Below are 15,388 nucleotides of genomic sequence, written 5' to 3' on the forward strand. Positions count from 1 at the left end.
CTCTTGCTACTCCAGTTTTCCTCAGTCTCCGGTAACAGATGGTAAGGCTTTTCAGCTCCCCTCTTAGCACTATTTTTTGTGGACTCCTGGTTCCCTTTTTGTGTCAGATAGAGCTTGGGTGGGTTCTGTTTGGGGATCCGTCCGACCTCAGGGATGTTAAACCCACCGGATCTTGTGCTCCCCTCACCTTCCCAAATTTTTGTAGTGGGCCTCAGCAGGTGGCCTGGCCCCCTGGTTGGTCAGCCCTCCAGCTCTGAGAGCCGTGGAGTCTGTTCTGACTAAGTAAAAAGAAATAACAACAAAAAAATCCTGAGGTGTGCTGGTCTAAAGGGCTCATTTCCCTTTATAACTGTCCTTTTTTCTGTGTTTTTTTTCTCAATTATCTGGCACTTTCTTTAGAGCTAGGGCGGTTTTCAGAACAATGAGCTCTTTGAAAAGGAAAAAGTGCTCCAGGCATGAGGTACTCGTGGCCGGCCTGTGCAAGCGTTGTGCAGGCCAGAGCGGTGGCGAAGCCTCGTCGGTAGCGGATACTGGCGGCCAGGGCACCCTGCCGAATGTGCTTCGCGGTTTGGCTTCAGATCATGGGGAAGCCCGGGCTTCCCCCGACGCCCACACAGGGGGTTCCCCAGCCGCTGCTGGTCAGGGAGCACAGGATTCCCTTACTGCCGGTTCGGCTGGGGATTCCCTTTTCGCGTTGATCTGTTCCTCGACCTCAGAGTCAGGAAAGTCCCAGGCTTTTCAGAAAGGGCAGGCCACAGGAGCTTCGATTTTGGCGGTTTCAGGTCCAATTTTGGCAGGAACCTCCTCATTCATTTCAGTTACCTCAGGTGACCTTTCCCCTTTTCTGGAAATACAGGGGCAAGATATGTCAGGGTCCCCTGGTGGGGCAGGGAGTCCCTTGTGGCCACCGGGGGTCTTTCCACCTGAATTTATGTTAGCACTTTGTAAAGTTTATGTGCTGGTGGCAGGAGGTTTCCGTGTCCACTTGGGGGGGGGGGGGGTTTACCCTCGACATCTTCCCCAGTGTTTGCCCCCTCTACTCCTCTCTCATCCAAACGTCCGAGGGTCTCTTGGGATGAGGATTTTTTCCCAGAGGAGCATGAGGTGATTGATGAGGACCCTTGGGGAGAATTCCAGGATCCTCTTGGGGGTTCGGATTCCGCCAGCGAGGGGTTCGAACACCCCCCCCCAGCCGGCGAAGATGCATCTGTGGTGTGCATTTTTCAGGGGGAAGAGCTCCATGAGTTAATCTTTCAGGTCTCCTCAGTTTTGCACTTTGAGGACCCCGTGTTGGAGCCCCCACATACGGTGGACCCCTTGTTTAGGGGGATTAGCTCTGCTTCCCGCTCTTTTCCTATGGAGCAGGATATTCGGGACATCATGCTCGCTCAGTGGCAGGTGCTGAAAGCCCCTTTTTACTTTGCACGCTCAATGGCTCACCTGTATCCCATTCTGGAAGGGGATAGGGATACTCTGAAGTCGCCTGTAGTGGATCCGGTGGTCTTGGCCATCTCTAAGCGGCATACCGTGCCTGTTGAGGGTAGTGCAGCCTTGAAGGACCTGGAGGAGTGTAAGTTGAGTCCCTCCTTAAACAGAGTTTTGATGTGACAGCTGTGTCGGTCCAGGTGGCTATGTGTGGTGGGCTGGTGACTCGGGAGTGTTTTCGTTGGGCCCAGCATGTACTTGATGATAAATCTGAGCATTGGGACTTGCTAAGGCAAGCAGTTGCTAAAATTTAATTGGATGCTTCCTATCTCTCGGATGCCATGTATGACCTCTTGCGAGCTTCTGTCAGGTCGCTGGCCTTAGGAGTGGCAGTACGCCATACCTTGTAGCTTTGTGCTTAGTCGGTGGATTCGGCGTCCAAAGCTGAGTTGACAAAGTTTCCTTTTAAAGGATCTTTCTTGTTTGGTGAGGACTTTGACAAGTTGGTTCAGACTCTCACTGATTCTAAAGTGCCTCATTTGCCTGAGGATAGGCCTAGGCCGCTGGCTTGAGGAGGCACTGCTCGTGAGCATGGGTGTGATTTCCGCTGTTTCCACTCCAATCGAGGGGCTGCTTCTTTTCAGTCTCCTGGGCTCTCAAGAGGCAGCGCATGCAGTCCTTTCGTGGGGCCCGCTGGGGAGCAGCTAGCACCCCCGCTGGGTCCCCTGCCGCCCGTCCTGCACAATGACTCCTTGCCGGCGCCCGTCTTGGTTCTGGTGGGCGCCCGGTTGAGAGACTTTTATCCACAGTGGGCAGACATCATGACTGATCAGTGGGTTCTGGAAGTGATCCAGGACGGCTATGCTCTGGAGTTCGCCTGATGCTTGCCAGACCATTTTTTCACTTCTTCCTCACAGGTGGCGTGGAAGCAGCAGGCCTTTCGCCAGATCTTTCAAAGATTGTTGGATCTTCACGCGGTGGTTCCAGTTCCCCTACTGGAGTAGGGCACAGGTTGGTACTCTATTTACTTTCTGGTGCCAAAGAAAGAAGGGACCTTTCGATTCATCCTGGATTTGAAGGGGATCAACAGGGCTCTTCACGTGCCTTCTTCCGCATGGAAACTCTGCGGACTTTGATTCTGGCAATTCAGTCGGGGAGTTTCTGTCCTCTCTCTATCTGACCGAGGCCTACTTGCACATTCCTATTCGGGCCTCCCATCATCCCTTCCTGCGCTTTACGATCTTGGGTCAACCCTATCAGTTCTGTGCACTTCCCTTTGGTCTGGCCACAGCTCCGCGGACGTTCTCCAAGGTGCTGGTGGTTGTTGCGGTGGTGTTACGCAAAGAGGGCATTCTTGTTCATCCTTATCTGGACGACTGGTTGATTTGAGCCAAGTCGTTCCAGGAGAGCACTGGGGTCACGGCTCGGGTAGTGGAGTTTCTGCAGTCGCTGGGATGGGTAGTCAACCTTGCGAAGAGCCGGTTGTCTCCATCTCAGCACCTGGAATATCTCGAGGTCCTGTTCGACACCTCCTTGAGAAAGGTCTTCCTTCCGGAGGCCTGGGTAAGCAAATTGGAACCTCAAATTCGCCTGCTTATGGTGTCCGGTGTCCTGGGGGGCAGGATTTCCTCCAAGTCTTGGGGTCGATGGCAGCCTCCTTCAATGTAATAAGGTGGTTGTGGGCCCACATGTGTTCTCTTCAGTATGCTCTTCTTCGGAGGTGGTCGCCTCAGAGGCACAGTCTGGATCACCCTGTTCTGCATCCGGGCTTAGCTTGGGGCAGTCTTCGCTAGTGGGACTATACCAGTTTACAAGCTAACAGAAAGAAAATTAGAAGGTAAGAACCTAATTTCTCCTTCTGTATCGCTTGGTAGACTGGTATAGTCCTTACGAATGGGACGTACCAAAGCAGTACCCATCTGTACGCGAGCAAAAACCTGCAAACACTGCACAAAGACAAACAGGGTGTCTGTCTTTGTGCGGTGTTTGCGGGTTTTTGCTCGCGGGCAGATTTTGAATTTTTCTGCGGGTTCTAGTATTTTTCTAGGGTTGGGGAGAATTAAGAACAGTGGCGATGGCTCAGCTAGCTTAGCTGGTGAGCTGTGGGGATGTTTTACTTCCAGGATCAAGTTCTATACATGTTCCAACAGTTGTTTAAAGATGTTTGTTGTTTTCTTACACCTGTCTTGTATGTTGTAGACAACCACAAAAAACAGGGAGGAATGGAGGGAAGTATAGTATAAAAATTCAAAAATATCACTCCAAAACAAAAGCACCACACAAGCCAAGAAAGCTAGCTTATTACTTAAGCGAAAGAAAAGCCTCAGACAGAGAGGTGTACCCACATTCTTTCACCAAAGCATCATAGGCAAAAAACTTTTGCACAAGTTTAAAGTTAGCAGGTAGAAGCAAAAAATATCCAAGAATGATTAATGATAAAAACCACTGAACACAAACAAGAAGAGCCCACCGGGGATCTTTCTGCCGAGGTCCCCATTGTTAGGGCTAAATCCACATGGATACCTCCAGTGCCCATGGATCCCCTTCTTGTGGCATTTAAGGAATTGATTTTGAGTGATCTGGTCAAGATTGAGCATGGCAAGGATTGCCAGGTTTTCAATCTGACCACAGACGAAATGACAGCTCTACAGGATTTACAAAGGAACACAGATGTGGTGATCCGGTCCGCAGATAAAGGAGGGGCCATTGTGGTTCAAGCGATATCTGATTACAATGAGGAGATTTTGAATCAATTACATGCTCCGGGGGACTATGTGTATTTGGGACAGTGACCCGACTGCTAGTCCTTCAAACCAGAATCTCTGAGTTGATTCAACAAGGCCTGGAGGAAAAATATCTTGCACCTTCTGAATGCAGATTTTTGCATGTTACAAGTCCCAAGTGCCTGATACTATATACTCTCCCCAAAATACACAAAAGATTGGACTCCCCCCTCCCCCCCGGGAAGGCCGATTGTGTCGGGGATGGAATCTTTACTCAAACCTTTGTCAGATTTCATGGACTGTTTTTTACAGCCTTTTGTGAAGCAAACATTTTCCTATGTTAAGGATAGCACAGATTTTCTATGCAAGATTACTAACATTTCGTTCACTGACCCCTCTGAAGTTTGGATGGTTACGCTAGACGTTCACTCTCTTTACACTGTCATTCCTCAGGAGGAGGCTCTGACGGTGATTTCCAAATTGTTGAACCAATGTCCCTCTCCAACACGAATACCCACTGATTTTCTGGTTGACTTAGCCAGACTTGCCATGTGTGAGAACTTTATCATGTATGATGGACATTATTATAAACAAACTTCTGGTATTGCCATGGGGACCACTATGGCTCCGTCCGTGATGAATCTTTTTATGTCAGACTTTGAAGATCATTGGCTTCATCAGTTCCCTCAGTTTCATTTAGTTTTGAAATGGATGCGGTACATTGATGATATCTTTTTCTTTTGGATGGGCAACCATGTTTCTTTGCTTTCTTTTGTTGACTGGCTTAACAACTGCCATCATTTACTATGTTACTATGTTATCCTTCCTGTGTTGAACTATCAAATAATAAAGTTTGTGTATTAGATAAAATTCTCTGTACAAAGCAGTACCACACATCATGTTTTTAGATGTGGAAATTATGAGGGATCAAAATATTCTTTCTACATCTGTTCATCGCAAGCCAACTGACAGAAACACCACATTACATTATGAAAGTTTTCACCCCCCTCACCTTAAACAGAGCTTGCTTTTTTCTCAGTTCCTCCAGTACAGGAGAATCTATTCCTTACGAGATGAATTCATTGTACAGTCTAAGATACTGTCTAAACGCTTTTTGGACAGGGGATATCCTAAATCAGTCATACGTAAAGCATATAAACGAGCATTGTATGCCAATCGGGATTATCTGTTTTTGGATTCTACCCACAAGGTTGAGCACAATACCATCACGTGTGTACTTGGTATACTACCAAGGTGCATCAAATAAGTAGTATTCAGAAGCATTGGTCTTTGGTGAGAATGTTACCTGCTTTCTCTCAGTACACACTCAGGTTTGCGTACAAGAGAACTCAGAACCTGAAACAAATTCTCAGTCTGGCGGTTCCTCATTCCAACATAAGAAACTCAGGAACGGTGGGGTCACTTGGTCCCTGTGGGAGATGCAGCAATTGTGATATCATGCTTAGCTGCAGTGAGTTTGTTAATCCTGATGATGGGAAACGCTACCAACTTAAGGTTCATATCTCTTGTGAATCTGATCATGTGATCTACTGTATTGTTTGCCCCTGCAGACTTATTTATGTGGGACAAACTTCACGTCCTTGAAACTACGCCTAAATGAACACAGAAGTGCTTTAAAGAGAGGACTAGCCTAATATCTAAATCGGAGGAATACAATTTTTTATAATATAGAAGAAATTGGGATATAATATCAAATTGTGTATAGATATTATCTTTTTCATCTTTGATAGCTGTAATCATTCCTCTGCGTTTTTTTAGCTCTAAGGTAGTTTGCAAGCATTCTCCTTACATAGTAACATAGTAGATGATGGCAGATAAAGACCCAAATGGTCCATCCAGTCTGCCCAACCTGATTCAATTTAAAATTTTTTTTTTTTCTTCTTAGCTATTTCTGGGCGAGAATCCAAAGCTTTACCCGGTACTGTGCTTGGGTTCCAACTGCCGAAATCTCTGTTAAGACTTACTCCAGCCCATCTACATCCTCCCAGCCATTGAAGCCCTCCCCTGCCCATCCTCCTCCAAACGGCCATACACAGACACAGACCGTACAAGTCTGCCCAGTAACTGGCCTAGTTCAATCTTTAATATTATTTTCTGATTCTAAATCTTCTGTGTTCATCCCACGCTTCTTTGAACTCAGTCACAGTTTTATTCTCCACCACCTCTCTCGGGAGCGCATTCCAGGCATCCACCACCCTCTCCGTAAAGTAGAATTTCCTAACATTGCCCCTGAATCTACCACCCCTCAACCTCAAATTATGTCCTCTGGTTTTACCATTATGTTGTTCGAGTTACTTTAATAAACTGCTTGCTGAAGGAAAAGATCTTTCATAGCTAATTGACTACTGATAGTTTACTTGTATTTAGTATTCATCAGAGCATTTAGTGTTATTTGATTCCATTGCGAAGCCAGTTTTAGTTCCAGACCAGATCTCTTCATCTTGGAAAAGAGATGGCTGAGGTGAGATATGATTGAAGTCTGCAAAATCCTGAATGGAGTAGAATGGGTATAAGTGGACCTATTTTTCACGCCATCAAAAATTACAAGGACTAGGGGACACTCAATGAAGTTAGAGGGAAATACTTTTAAAATCAACAGGAAGAAATATTTTTTAACTCAGAGGATAGTTAAGCTCTGGAATGCATTGCCAGGGGCATTATAACAATCTTAGTCTTGTTAACCATCCCTTTTTAAATAATTCCCAGCATCCTGTTTGCTTTTTTGGCCGCCGCCGCACATTGGGCAGAAGGTTTCATCGTATTGTCTACAATCATACCCAGATCCTTTTCTTGGGCGCTAATCCCCAAGGTGGACCCTAGCATCCGGTAACTGTGATTTAGGTTATTCTTCCCAATGTGCATCACTTTGCATTTGTCCACTCTAAATTTCATCTGCCACTTGGTCCTAAGGTCTGCTTGCAATTTTTCACATTACGCATGTGTTTTAACAACTTTGAACATTCACCTACTGAGCCTCCGGGATTGTCAATCGGGGCATAATTTGGACATTTTGGCGGCATCCTGGGCGGAAGACCTGCATTGCTCATTGACTGCCCAACAAGTGCAACAAGTACTAAAAAACTTCAGGAAGGTGTCCTCCAACGTTCTTCATTGGGAATTACAATTTAAGATTGTTCTGCGACTTTACATTTCCCCTGAGTGAGCGTCCCGGATGGGTATTACTCCTAACCATAATTGCTCAAAGTGTGCTCAGGCCCACGCTTCTTTGGGACATATGCTTTTGACATGTCCCCGCATTCTACAGTTTTGCCATGGACTTGAACATTATACTACATCTCTCTGGGGGCAGGCGGGGTCTCCTACGCCAAGAGCACTATTTGGGTATTATACTATCGCAATGCCAAAACCTAAAGGGATGACAGCCTTTGTGACAAGAGTTTTGCTTATGAGCAAGAAAGCTATATTGACTAACTGGCTGTCCCAGGACCCGCCATCTTATAGTCAATGGAGATCATTGATGATTGTCCATGCATCTTTGGAGCGGAGACAGGTTGGGGATTTTGACCTAGGCCTGGGTCGTCGCTTTTGTCAGACTTGGAACCATTTCTGGATGGACCTTACTCCCTGTGCTCTTGGTAGACTACCGAACTTGTGAGGATGAACACATGCTACATGAGATGTTGCTGGACTCTAATCCTAGACACGTGGGGGGAGGGGGTGGTGGGGATTGGTTTGTGCACATGTGAAAGAATTTGATTTGCATATTTGTATGATTTTTCTTGCACTTTATTGAAAAATTTAATAAAAATACTTAAACATAACAACTTTGAACAGTTGTGTCATCTGGAAATTTAATCACCTCACTCGTCATTCCAATTTCCAGATCATTTATAAATAAGTTAAATAGCTCCAGACCCATTACAGACCCCAGCGGCACTCCACTGTTTACTCTCCTCCATTGAGAAAAATGACCATTTAACCCTACCCTCTGTTTTCTATCTGATAACCAATTCCTAATCCACAACTGAACTTTGCCTCCTATCCCATGACTCTTTAATTTTCTCAGGAGCCTCTCATGAGGAACTTTATCAAAAGCTTTCTGAAAATCTAGATACACTATATCAAGTGGCTCACCTTTATCCACATGTTTATTCACACCTTCAAAGAAGTCAAGCAAATTTGTGAGGCAAGATCTCCCTTGGCTGAACCCATGCTGACTCCGTCTCATTAAATCACGTTTGTCTACGTGTTCCACAATTTTATTTTTTATAATCGTTTCTACCATTTTGCCTGGCACTGAAATGAGGCTTAACTGTCTGTAATTTCCCGGATCTTCCCTGGAGCCCTTTTTAAAAATCGGCGTAACATTGGCCACCCTCCAATCTTCAGGTACTATAGACAATTGTAGCGACAGATTACAGATCACTTACAGCAAGTCAGCAATTTCATGTTTGAGTTCTTTTAGTACTCTGGGATGTATACCATCCAGTACTGACGATTTATCACTTTTTAACTGGCTCAGTACATCTTCCAGATTCATCGAGATTTCTTTCAGTTCCTCCGCATTGTCACCCTTGAAAACCATTTCCGGTTCAGGTAGATCTCTTACATCTTCTTCCGTAAAGACTGAAGCAAAGAATTTGTTCAGTCTTTCTGCTATGGCCTTTTCCTCCCTGAACACCCCTTTTGCTCCTTGGTCATCCAACGGTCCCACAGATTCCCTCATAGATTTTAGGCTTCTGATGTACCTAAAAAAAATTGCAACGAGTTTTTGCCTCTTTTGCAAGTTTCTCTTCATATTCTTTCTTAGCTGTCATTTTGTCAATGCTTTGCATCTAGCTTGCCAGTGCTTGTGTTTCTTGTTATTTTCTTCAATCGGATATGTTCTTTTGGCTCTAATAGCCTCTTTCACTTCATCTTCTAACCACCCCGGCTCTCATTTCCTCTTCTTTCCACCTTTGCTGTTACATGGAATACATCTGGTCTAGGCTTCCACGACAGTATTTTTAAATAACATCCACATAGTCCTAACCTTTGCAACTGATCCTTTTAGCTTCTTTTTAACCATTTTCCTCATTTTATCAGTCTCCCTTTCGAAAATTAAATGTCCCTACAGTAGATTTATTTTGCGATGTTACTTGTATCCTTCTCTTCACCAAGAATGCCCACTACAGCGAAATAGTTTGGTTTTTCCTGCAGTTCTTCTCAGGGTACATGAGAATCTACATTTTTGTGCTTGTGGATTATTGAATCACTACTAACATACTTTTTCCTGTTCTTTTAATGTTTGAAAATTAGCTTTTTTTATATCCAGAAAATACATTTGCCTTGTAACAGTTTCTTGTGTATACTGTAGACTCTCTCAAAAATTGAGAATAGATTCCCTTGGGTTTTTCAGCTATGCACACCTTGCCCAACCATCCCCAGTGGAAGAATTCCAGTTCTGAAACTGTATTTGAGTGGGCTAGTGCTTTTAATATTTAAAGGTGGACTTGGCACCTTTTTCAGAGAAGACACTGATTAAGGGGAGTAGGGTGATGAATCCCTTTTTTGTGCCAGATTAAATGTTACTCACTTATTTCTGAAAACTAGAAGGGCTTTGAGATTTTAACATTGTATATTTCATTTGAGTAATGGAAGCCTGAAACTTAAAAGGCTTATGCGAAGAATTCTAGTTTAATAGTTGGATGTTAAAGAACTTCAGATTGAACTTCAAATCATTTCTTAACTTGCTGAGAAAACAGTCAAAGGTCGGATCTCATGAATCTGATTTTCTTTGGAGATATAGAATTTGTAGATGGTCATGGACTAGGTGACTACAAGCTATGTGAAAGGGGATAAGCCAACCTGGATTTTAACTCTATTGTCGGTTAGTACAAGTTTCTTATGCATCAGAATGGGGGTTTGAAAAAAACCTGGGGTTGAATATAATTAATTGTCTGTTGAATTATATTTTTATCCCTGGTATGACCTAGTCTAATATGAAGCCTCCCATTGACCTACTCTTTCTCCATACAGGAACTAGAATGTCTGCAGGACCATTTGGAAGAGCTGACAGTGGGATGCAGAGAGGTAGTTGGAAACCTGACAGAGCTGGAGTCTGAGGTAGGGTAGTATAATTGAAGAATATGAGGCAGCATAATGTTATATAGCTCATTACCCACAGAAAGTTATACTTTTCTAGTGTGTATGTATTCTATCTCTTGGGTGATTACATTTTTAAAAAAATTACATTGACATTAGCTATCGTAGAAAAGGATTTTTCTGAATAATCATTCTTTTGCTTGGTTCTTCATAGTAGTAATTGAACAGATAGGTCTTTAGTTTCTTGAATGCTATTTGGTATTAATGAAATGTGTCTTGGTTCTCTACATCAGGGTTTCAAGTTTCAATATCCAAGCGATAAACAAATCTTTCAACTCGGTCTTGGAGTATCCTCTTGCCAGTCAGGTTTTCAGGATATCCACAATGAATATGTATAAAATTGATTTGCATACACGGCCTCCATTATATGCAAATTTCTTTCATGCGTATTCATTGTGGATATCCTAAAAACCTGACTGGCAAAGGGGTACTCCAGGACCAAGTTGAGAAACACTGCTCTACATAACTGGATATTATGGGATAGTGCTGAAATTAGTGTTGGCATCTCTTTGATTTGCTTGATACTGTATATTGTTAAAATTGATTTATTTTTCTTTTTTAGGATGTTCAGATTGAAGCCTTACTAATGAGAGCATGTGAACCTGTCATCCAGACTTATTGCCATGTAAGTGATTTTGTTCCCCCTAATATTCTCTCCAGCAGGCAAGGATAGACACAAACTCCCAAGGGGCCAGTACATCAACAGGAAAGTTAACTATAGTTGTATATATAAAAACAAAATTACTCTGGCTCGGCCCAAAATTAGCTCACCTGCCCGCCCTCTTCACCCTACCCACAGGCCCTGCTCTACACCTTGAGTTCTCAAGCAAGGTCCTTGGCATCACTATCGACTCCTCCCTTTCCTTCAACGATCACCTGAATTCCCTGGCAAAATTTTGTTTTTTCAGCCTCCACATGCTGAGGAAAATTAGATCCTATTTTCACCAAAAGCATTTCACCATCCTTGTACAATCCATCATTCTATCCAAACTCGATTATTGTAACGCCATCTACTTAGGCCTAACGAAAAAAAGTCTTCGCAGACTCCAGCTTATCCAGAACACTGCGGCTAAGCTGATTTTTGCTAAACGCAAATATGACCACGTCTCCCCTCTACTTACCAATCTTCACTGGCTCCCAGTACTTTCCAGAATTCATTTCAAATGCTCCTGCCTGGCTTTCAAGATCATTCACGGCATCCTTCCGCCCCTAATCCCTCTATCCTTCCTCGCCCCGACACTAACTACCACCAGATCTGCCCACAGACATAAACTATCCTTCCCCTCTCTACACGGCATCCTCCACGCAGGTAAACTGGGTAGATCCCTCCTCTCCAAAATCACCGGCCTCTGGAACGACCTCACTGTCCCGCTGCGGAACCTGGACTCCCTCCAACTATTCCAAAAACAACTGAAAACCTGGCTTTTCTCTAGCATATAATAATCTCTTCTCCTGATTACATCCCCTCTTTTTATGCTTTGTAAACTCTTTCTCTTCTCTCTTCCCATATTTTTTTAAACTCTGTAAACCGTGTCGAGCTCCACTTCAGTGGAGAAGATGCGGTATATAAACCTAAGGCTTAGTTTAGTTTAGTTTAGTTTATATATGGATGATATAATCTAAAGATGATCATAGAACAAATTCCCTGAATTTTCTTTAAGGATTCTTTAGATAGTGGTGCACCAAGACAATGGATGCCTCTTATTGCTGCTGCGAATCCAATGAATTTGGCTTAGGTTTTTAAAAAAAATCTTTTTTGAAAAGTATGGTATGATGATTAATTTGCTCAGTTTCTGTGGCAGACCATTTGACTATAGCTGCTATTTTGCATTTGTAATCTTTCGTAATATTTTGTTTGCATTGTCTATTTGTCAAATGATGGCATAGAAATGGTCATTAGCTGAGACTTGCCCTAGAATGTTGGGAGAATTTTACCATTCACCTTAGTAAGACTTACCTACCTGAGATAGCTCCCAACAGCATCTACTTGAAAATCCTACCATTGGCCATTAGATTTGCAAGATGGGACTAGGATGTCATGTTTGGGAAATGACAGTCTTAGTGCTATGAAAAGGGTTTTCCCCCACCCCTTCTGATTTCCCCTGTTGTTGCATATATGTCACACTGAATGGTTTCTGATGTTTAAACAAAATGCAATATTAGACAAAAGGGAGGGAATGTAGAAGACATAGTTGTTCAGGTGAGCATTTGGAAATTATTTGGTTTGATAAAAATAGAAAATAAATCTGTTACTTCTAAGCTCTTCAAAATTGTCCCTTTATTTCATTATTTTGTGTGGTAGTTATATTGAATTATTTAAACCACTTTGACAGGTTGTGAAAAGCAATATATCAAATAAATTAAACACCATACAAACCATCCTATAAGCCGTTGGACCATGCTTCCTTGATGGATCTGACCTTCAAGACAGAATTCCTGATGGTCATTACATCTGCCTGCAGAGTGTCCAAACTTCAGGCTTTGTCCTGCAGAGATCCTTTTCTTTGAATTATGGACTCGAGCGTGATCCTGCACACTGTTTCCTCTTTTTTGCTGAAAGTGCTTTCTAGTTTCCACATCAACCAAGATGTGCGATTACTGGTGTGTTACACCCTCGGCTGGGGTAGCTCGTAAGGGCAGGCCAGCTTTGAAAGACACTATTTCCAGATGGATTTGAATGGCAATTTCATCCTTGTAGCAGTTTTCCAGGTCTTGCTGCATCTGAGATTTCATCCACTTAAATTGGAACTGGGAAGCGGTGCTCTCAGATATCGTATCTCCTAGACAAGTCCACCCCATCGGTATGGGACTTTCTGCAAGTCCTGGGGTCCATGGTGGCCACAATAGATGTGGTGTCTTGGGCGATAGCTCACATGTGTTCTCTTCAGCAGGCTTACTCTCACGTTGGTCACCGCAGACAGATGCGTTACAGACCTTGGAAGCTGTTGGCTCCATCCTCAGTTCCTCTCCAGGGGCATACTTCTTTGGATTGCTTTCTAGGTGGTTGTAACGATGCCAGTCTGCTCGGTTGAGGAGCTCATTGCAATTGTCATCTGATCAGGGGCATTTGACGCTCTCTCAGAGGAAGTAGTCGATCAACAGGCTGGAACTATGTATCATTCAGTTGGCTCTACTGAAATTTCAGAAGACTCTAGAACAGTGTGCTTCAAACTTTTTACACCCGTGGACCGGCAGAAAAAAAAGAATTATTTTGTGGACCGGCAAACTACTAGGACTAAAATTTAAAAACCCCGTTTCCGCCCCATCTCCGCGAGTCGGTCCCCACAAATCATCTGATCCCATCCACACAAGCCTCAGTTATGATTTTATATTGAATGTATTTTATTAAAGTATAAAAAGAAACAATATTCTGTACAATTGTCATTTTATAAATACAAATAATTCAGAGCAGGATCAACAAAACCCCTGTCTCCCCTTCCCCTTCACATATATCCCCTCTACTATCAAGAAAACTGAACAAGCCAAATTATTACAGAATGCTACACAGAAATATCATGCTAACAGAATACTGCAGTCATACATGACAGGAATAGTTTTAGGGGAGTGCAACTAGGGCAACTGCCCCCTGGTCAGAGAGCGCCCTAAGCCAGCTGGAAGCTAAAGAAGCACTGCTTGGGCTTTGCAGTGCCCAGTTATGTCTAACACCAGCTCTAACAGGATATATATTTCAAATCTGATATATTCTAATCACAAAATAGAAATAAAATTATTTTTTTCTACCTTTTGTCGTCTCTGGTTTCTGCTTTCAATCTTCTTTTCACTCTCTTCCTTCCAGCGTCTGCCCTCTCTGTCTCTTCAATCCAGCATCTGCCCCTTTCATCTACTGTCTGTCCTCTCCCCCTTCCATATGGTATCTGTCTTCTTTCTATCCCCCTCTCCCCTTTCCATCCAGCTTGTGCCCCCTCTCTCCTTTTTACATGATTCATTCCAGCTTCACTGCTCTCTTCATTTTTATCTCTCCTACACCAGATCTATCATCGTCCTTATCTGCTTATTTTTCTGCTGACCCCTTCCTATCATCAATCTCTCTACTTTCTCATGCCTGTGTCTCCCCTTCCCCTCCTCTAATCTCTCTGCCAGCTGTTTCCTTCCTTTTTTCATTCTCCCTTCCCTCCTCCTCCTGTCCAGCAGTAATTCTCTTCCCTCCCCTCCCAGCAGCATCTCTCCTTCTCCCTCTCCAGTAGCAGCTGTCCCTTTTTTTCCTTGCCCAGCAGCTTCCCAGATTCCTTTCCCTCCTCCCCTCCCAGAAGCATCTCTCCTTCTCCCTCTCCAGTAGCAGCTGCCCCTTTATTCCCTTGCCCAGCAGCTTCCCAGATTCATTTCCCTCCTCCCCTCCCAGAAGCATCTTTCCTTCTCCCTCTCCAGTAGCAGCTGTCCCTTTTGTCCTTGCCCAGCAGCTTCCCAGATTCCTTTCCCTCCTCCCCTCCCAGTAGCATATCTCCTTCTCCCTCTCCAGTAGCAGCTGTCCCTTTTTTTCCCTTGCCCAGCAGCTTCCCAGATTCATTTCCCTCCTCCCCTCCCAGAAGCATATTTCCTTCTCCCTCTCCAGTAGCAGCTGTCCCTTTTTTCCTTGCCCAGCAGCTTCCCAGATTCATTTCCCTCCTCTCCTCCCAGCAGCATCTCTCCTTCTCCCTCTCCAGTAGCAGCTGTCCCTTTTTTCCCTTGCCCAGCAGCTTCCCAGATTCATTTCCCTCCTCCCCTCCCAGAAGCATCTCTCCTTCTCCCTCTCCAGTAGCAGCTGTCCCATTTTTCCTTGCCCAGCAGCTTCCCAGATTCATTTCCCTCCTCCCCTCCCAGCAGCATCTCTCCTTCTCCCTCTCCAGTAGCAGCTGTCCCTTTTTTCCCCTGCCCAGCAGCTTCCCAAACTCTGATAATGGTTTTCTCCCCTCCCAGCAGCTCTTCTTACTTCCCAGCGCAGCGATTCACGAAGGCAGCCTCGGGTCCTTTGTTGGGTCGCGCCGCCTCTGAGGAAAGAGGAAGTTGCATCATCAGAGGCAGCCACGACTCAGCAAAAGCCCCGAGGCTGCCTTCATGAATCGCTGCGCTGGGAAGTAAAGGAGAGCTGCAGAGAGGGGAGACAGCCACTGTCGGAG

At 44.4% G+C, this 15,388-nt stretch overlaps 1 protein-coding gene across 1 annotated transcript in view; it reads left to right on the plus strand.

The window, feature by feature from the left end:
- Positions 1-15,388, plus strand: part of GLG1 (golgi glycoprotein 1) — a 403,904-nt gene that overhangs the window by 220,254 nt on the left and 168,262 nt on the right. Inside the window, exons 13-14 of the mRNA XM_033941148.1 lie at positions 10,149-10,235; positions 10,837-10,899. Coding sequence (XP_033797039.1) covers positions 10,149-10,235; positions 10,837-10,899 — 150 coding nt within the window. The remainder of the gene's footprint in view (positions 1-10,148; positions 10,236-10,836; positions 10,900-15,388) is intronic.

This window comes from Geotrypetes seraphini, chromosome 4 (assembly GCF_902459505.1).
Source record: "Geotrypetes seraphini chromosome 4, aGeoSer1.1, whole genome shotgun sequence".
Classification (NCBI taxonomy): Eukaryota; Metazoa; Chordata; class Amphibia; order Gymnophiona; family Dermophiidae; genus Geotrypetes; species Geotrypetes seraphini.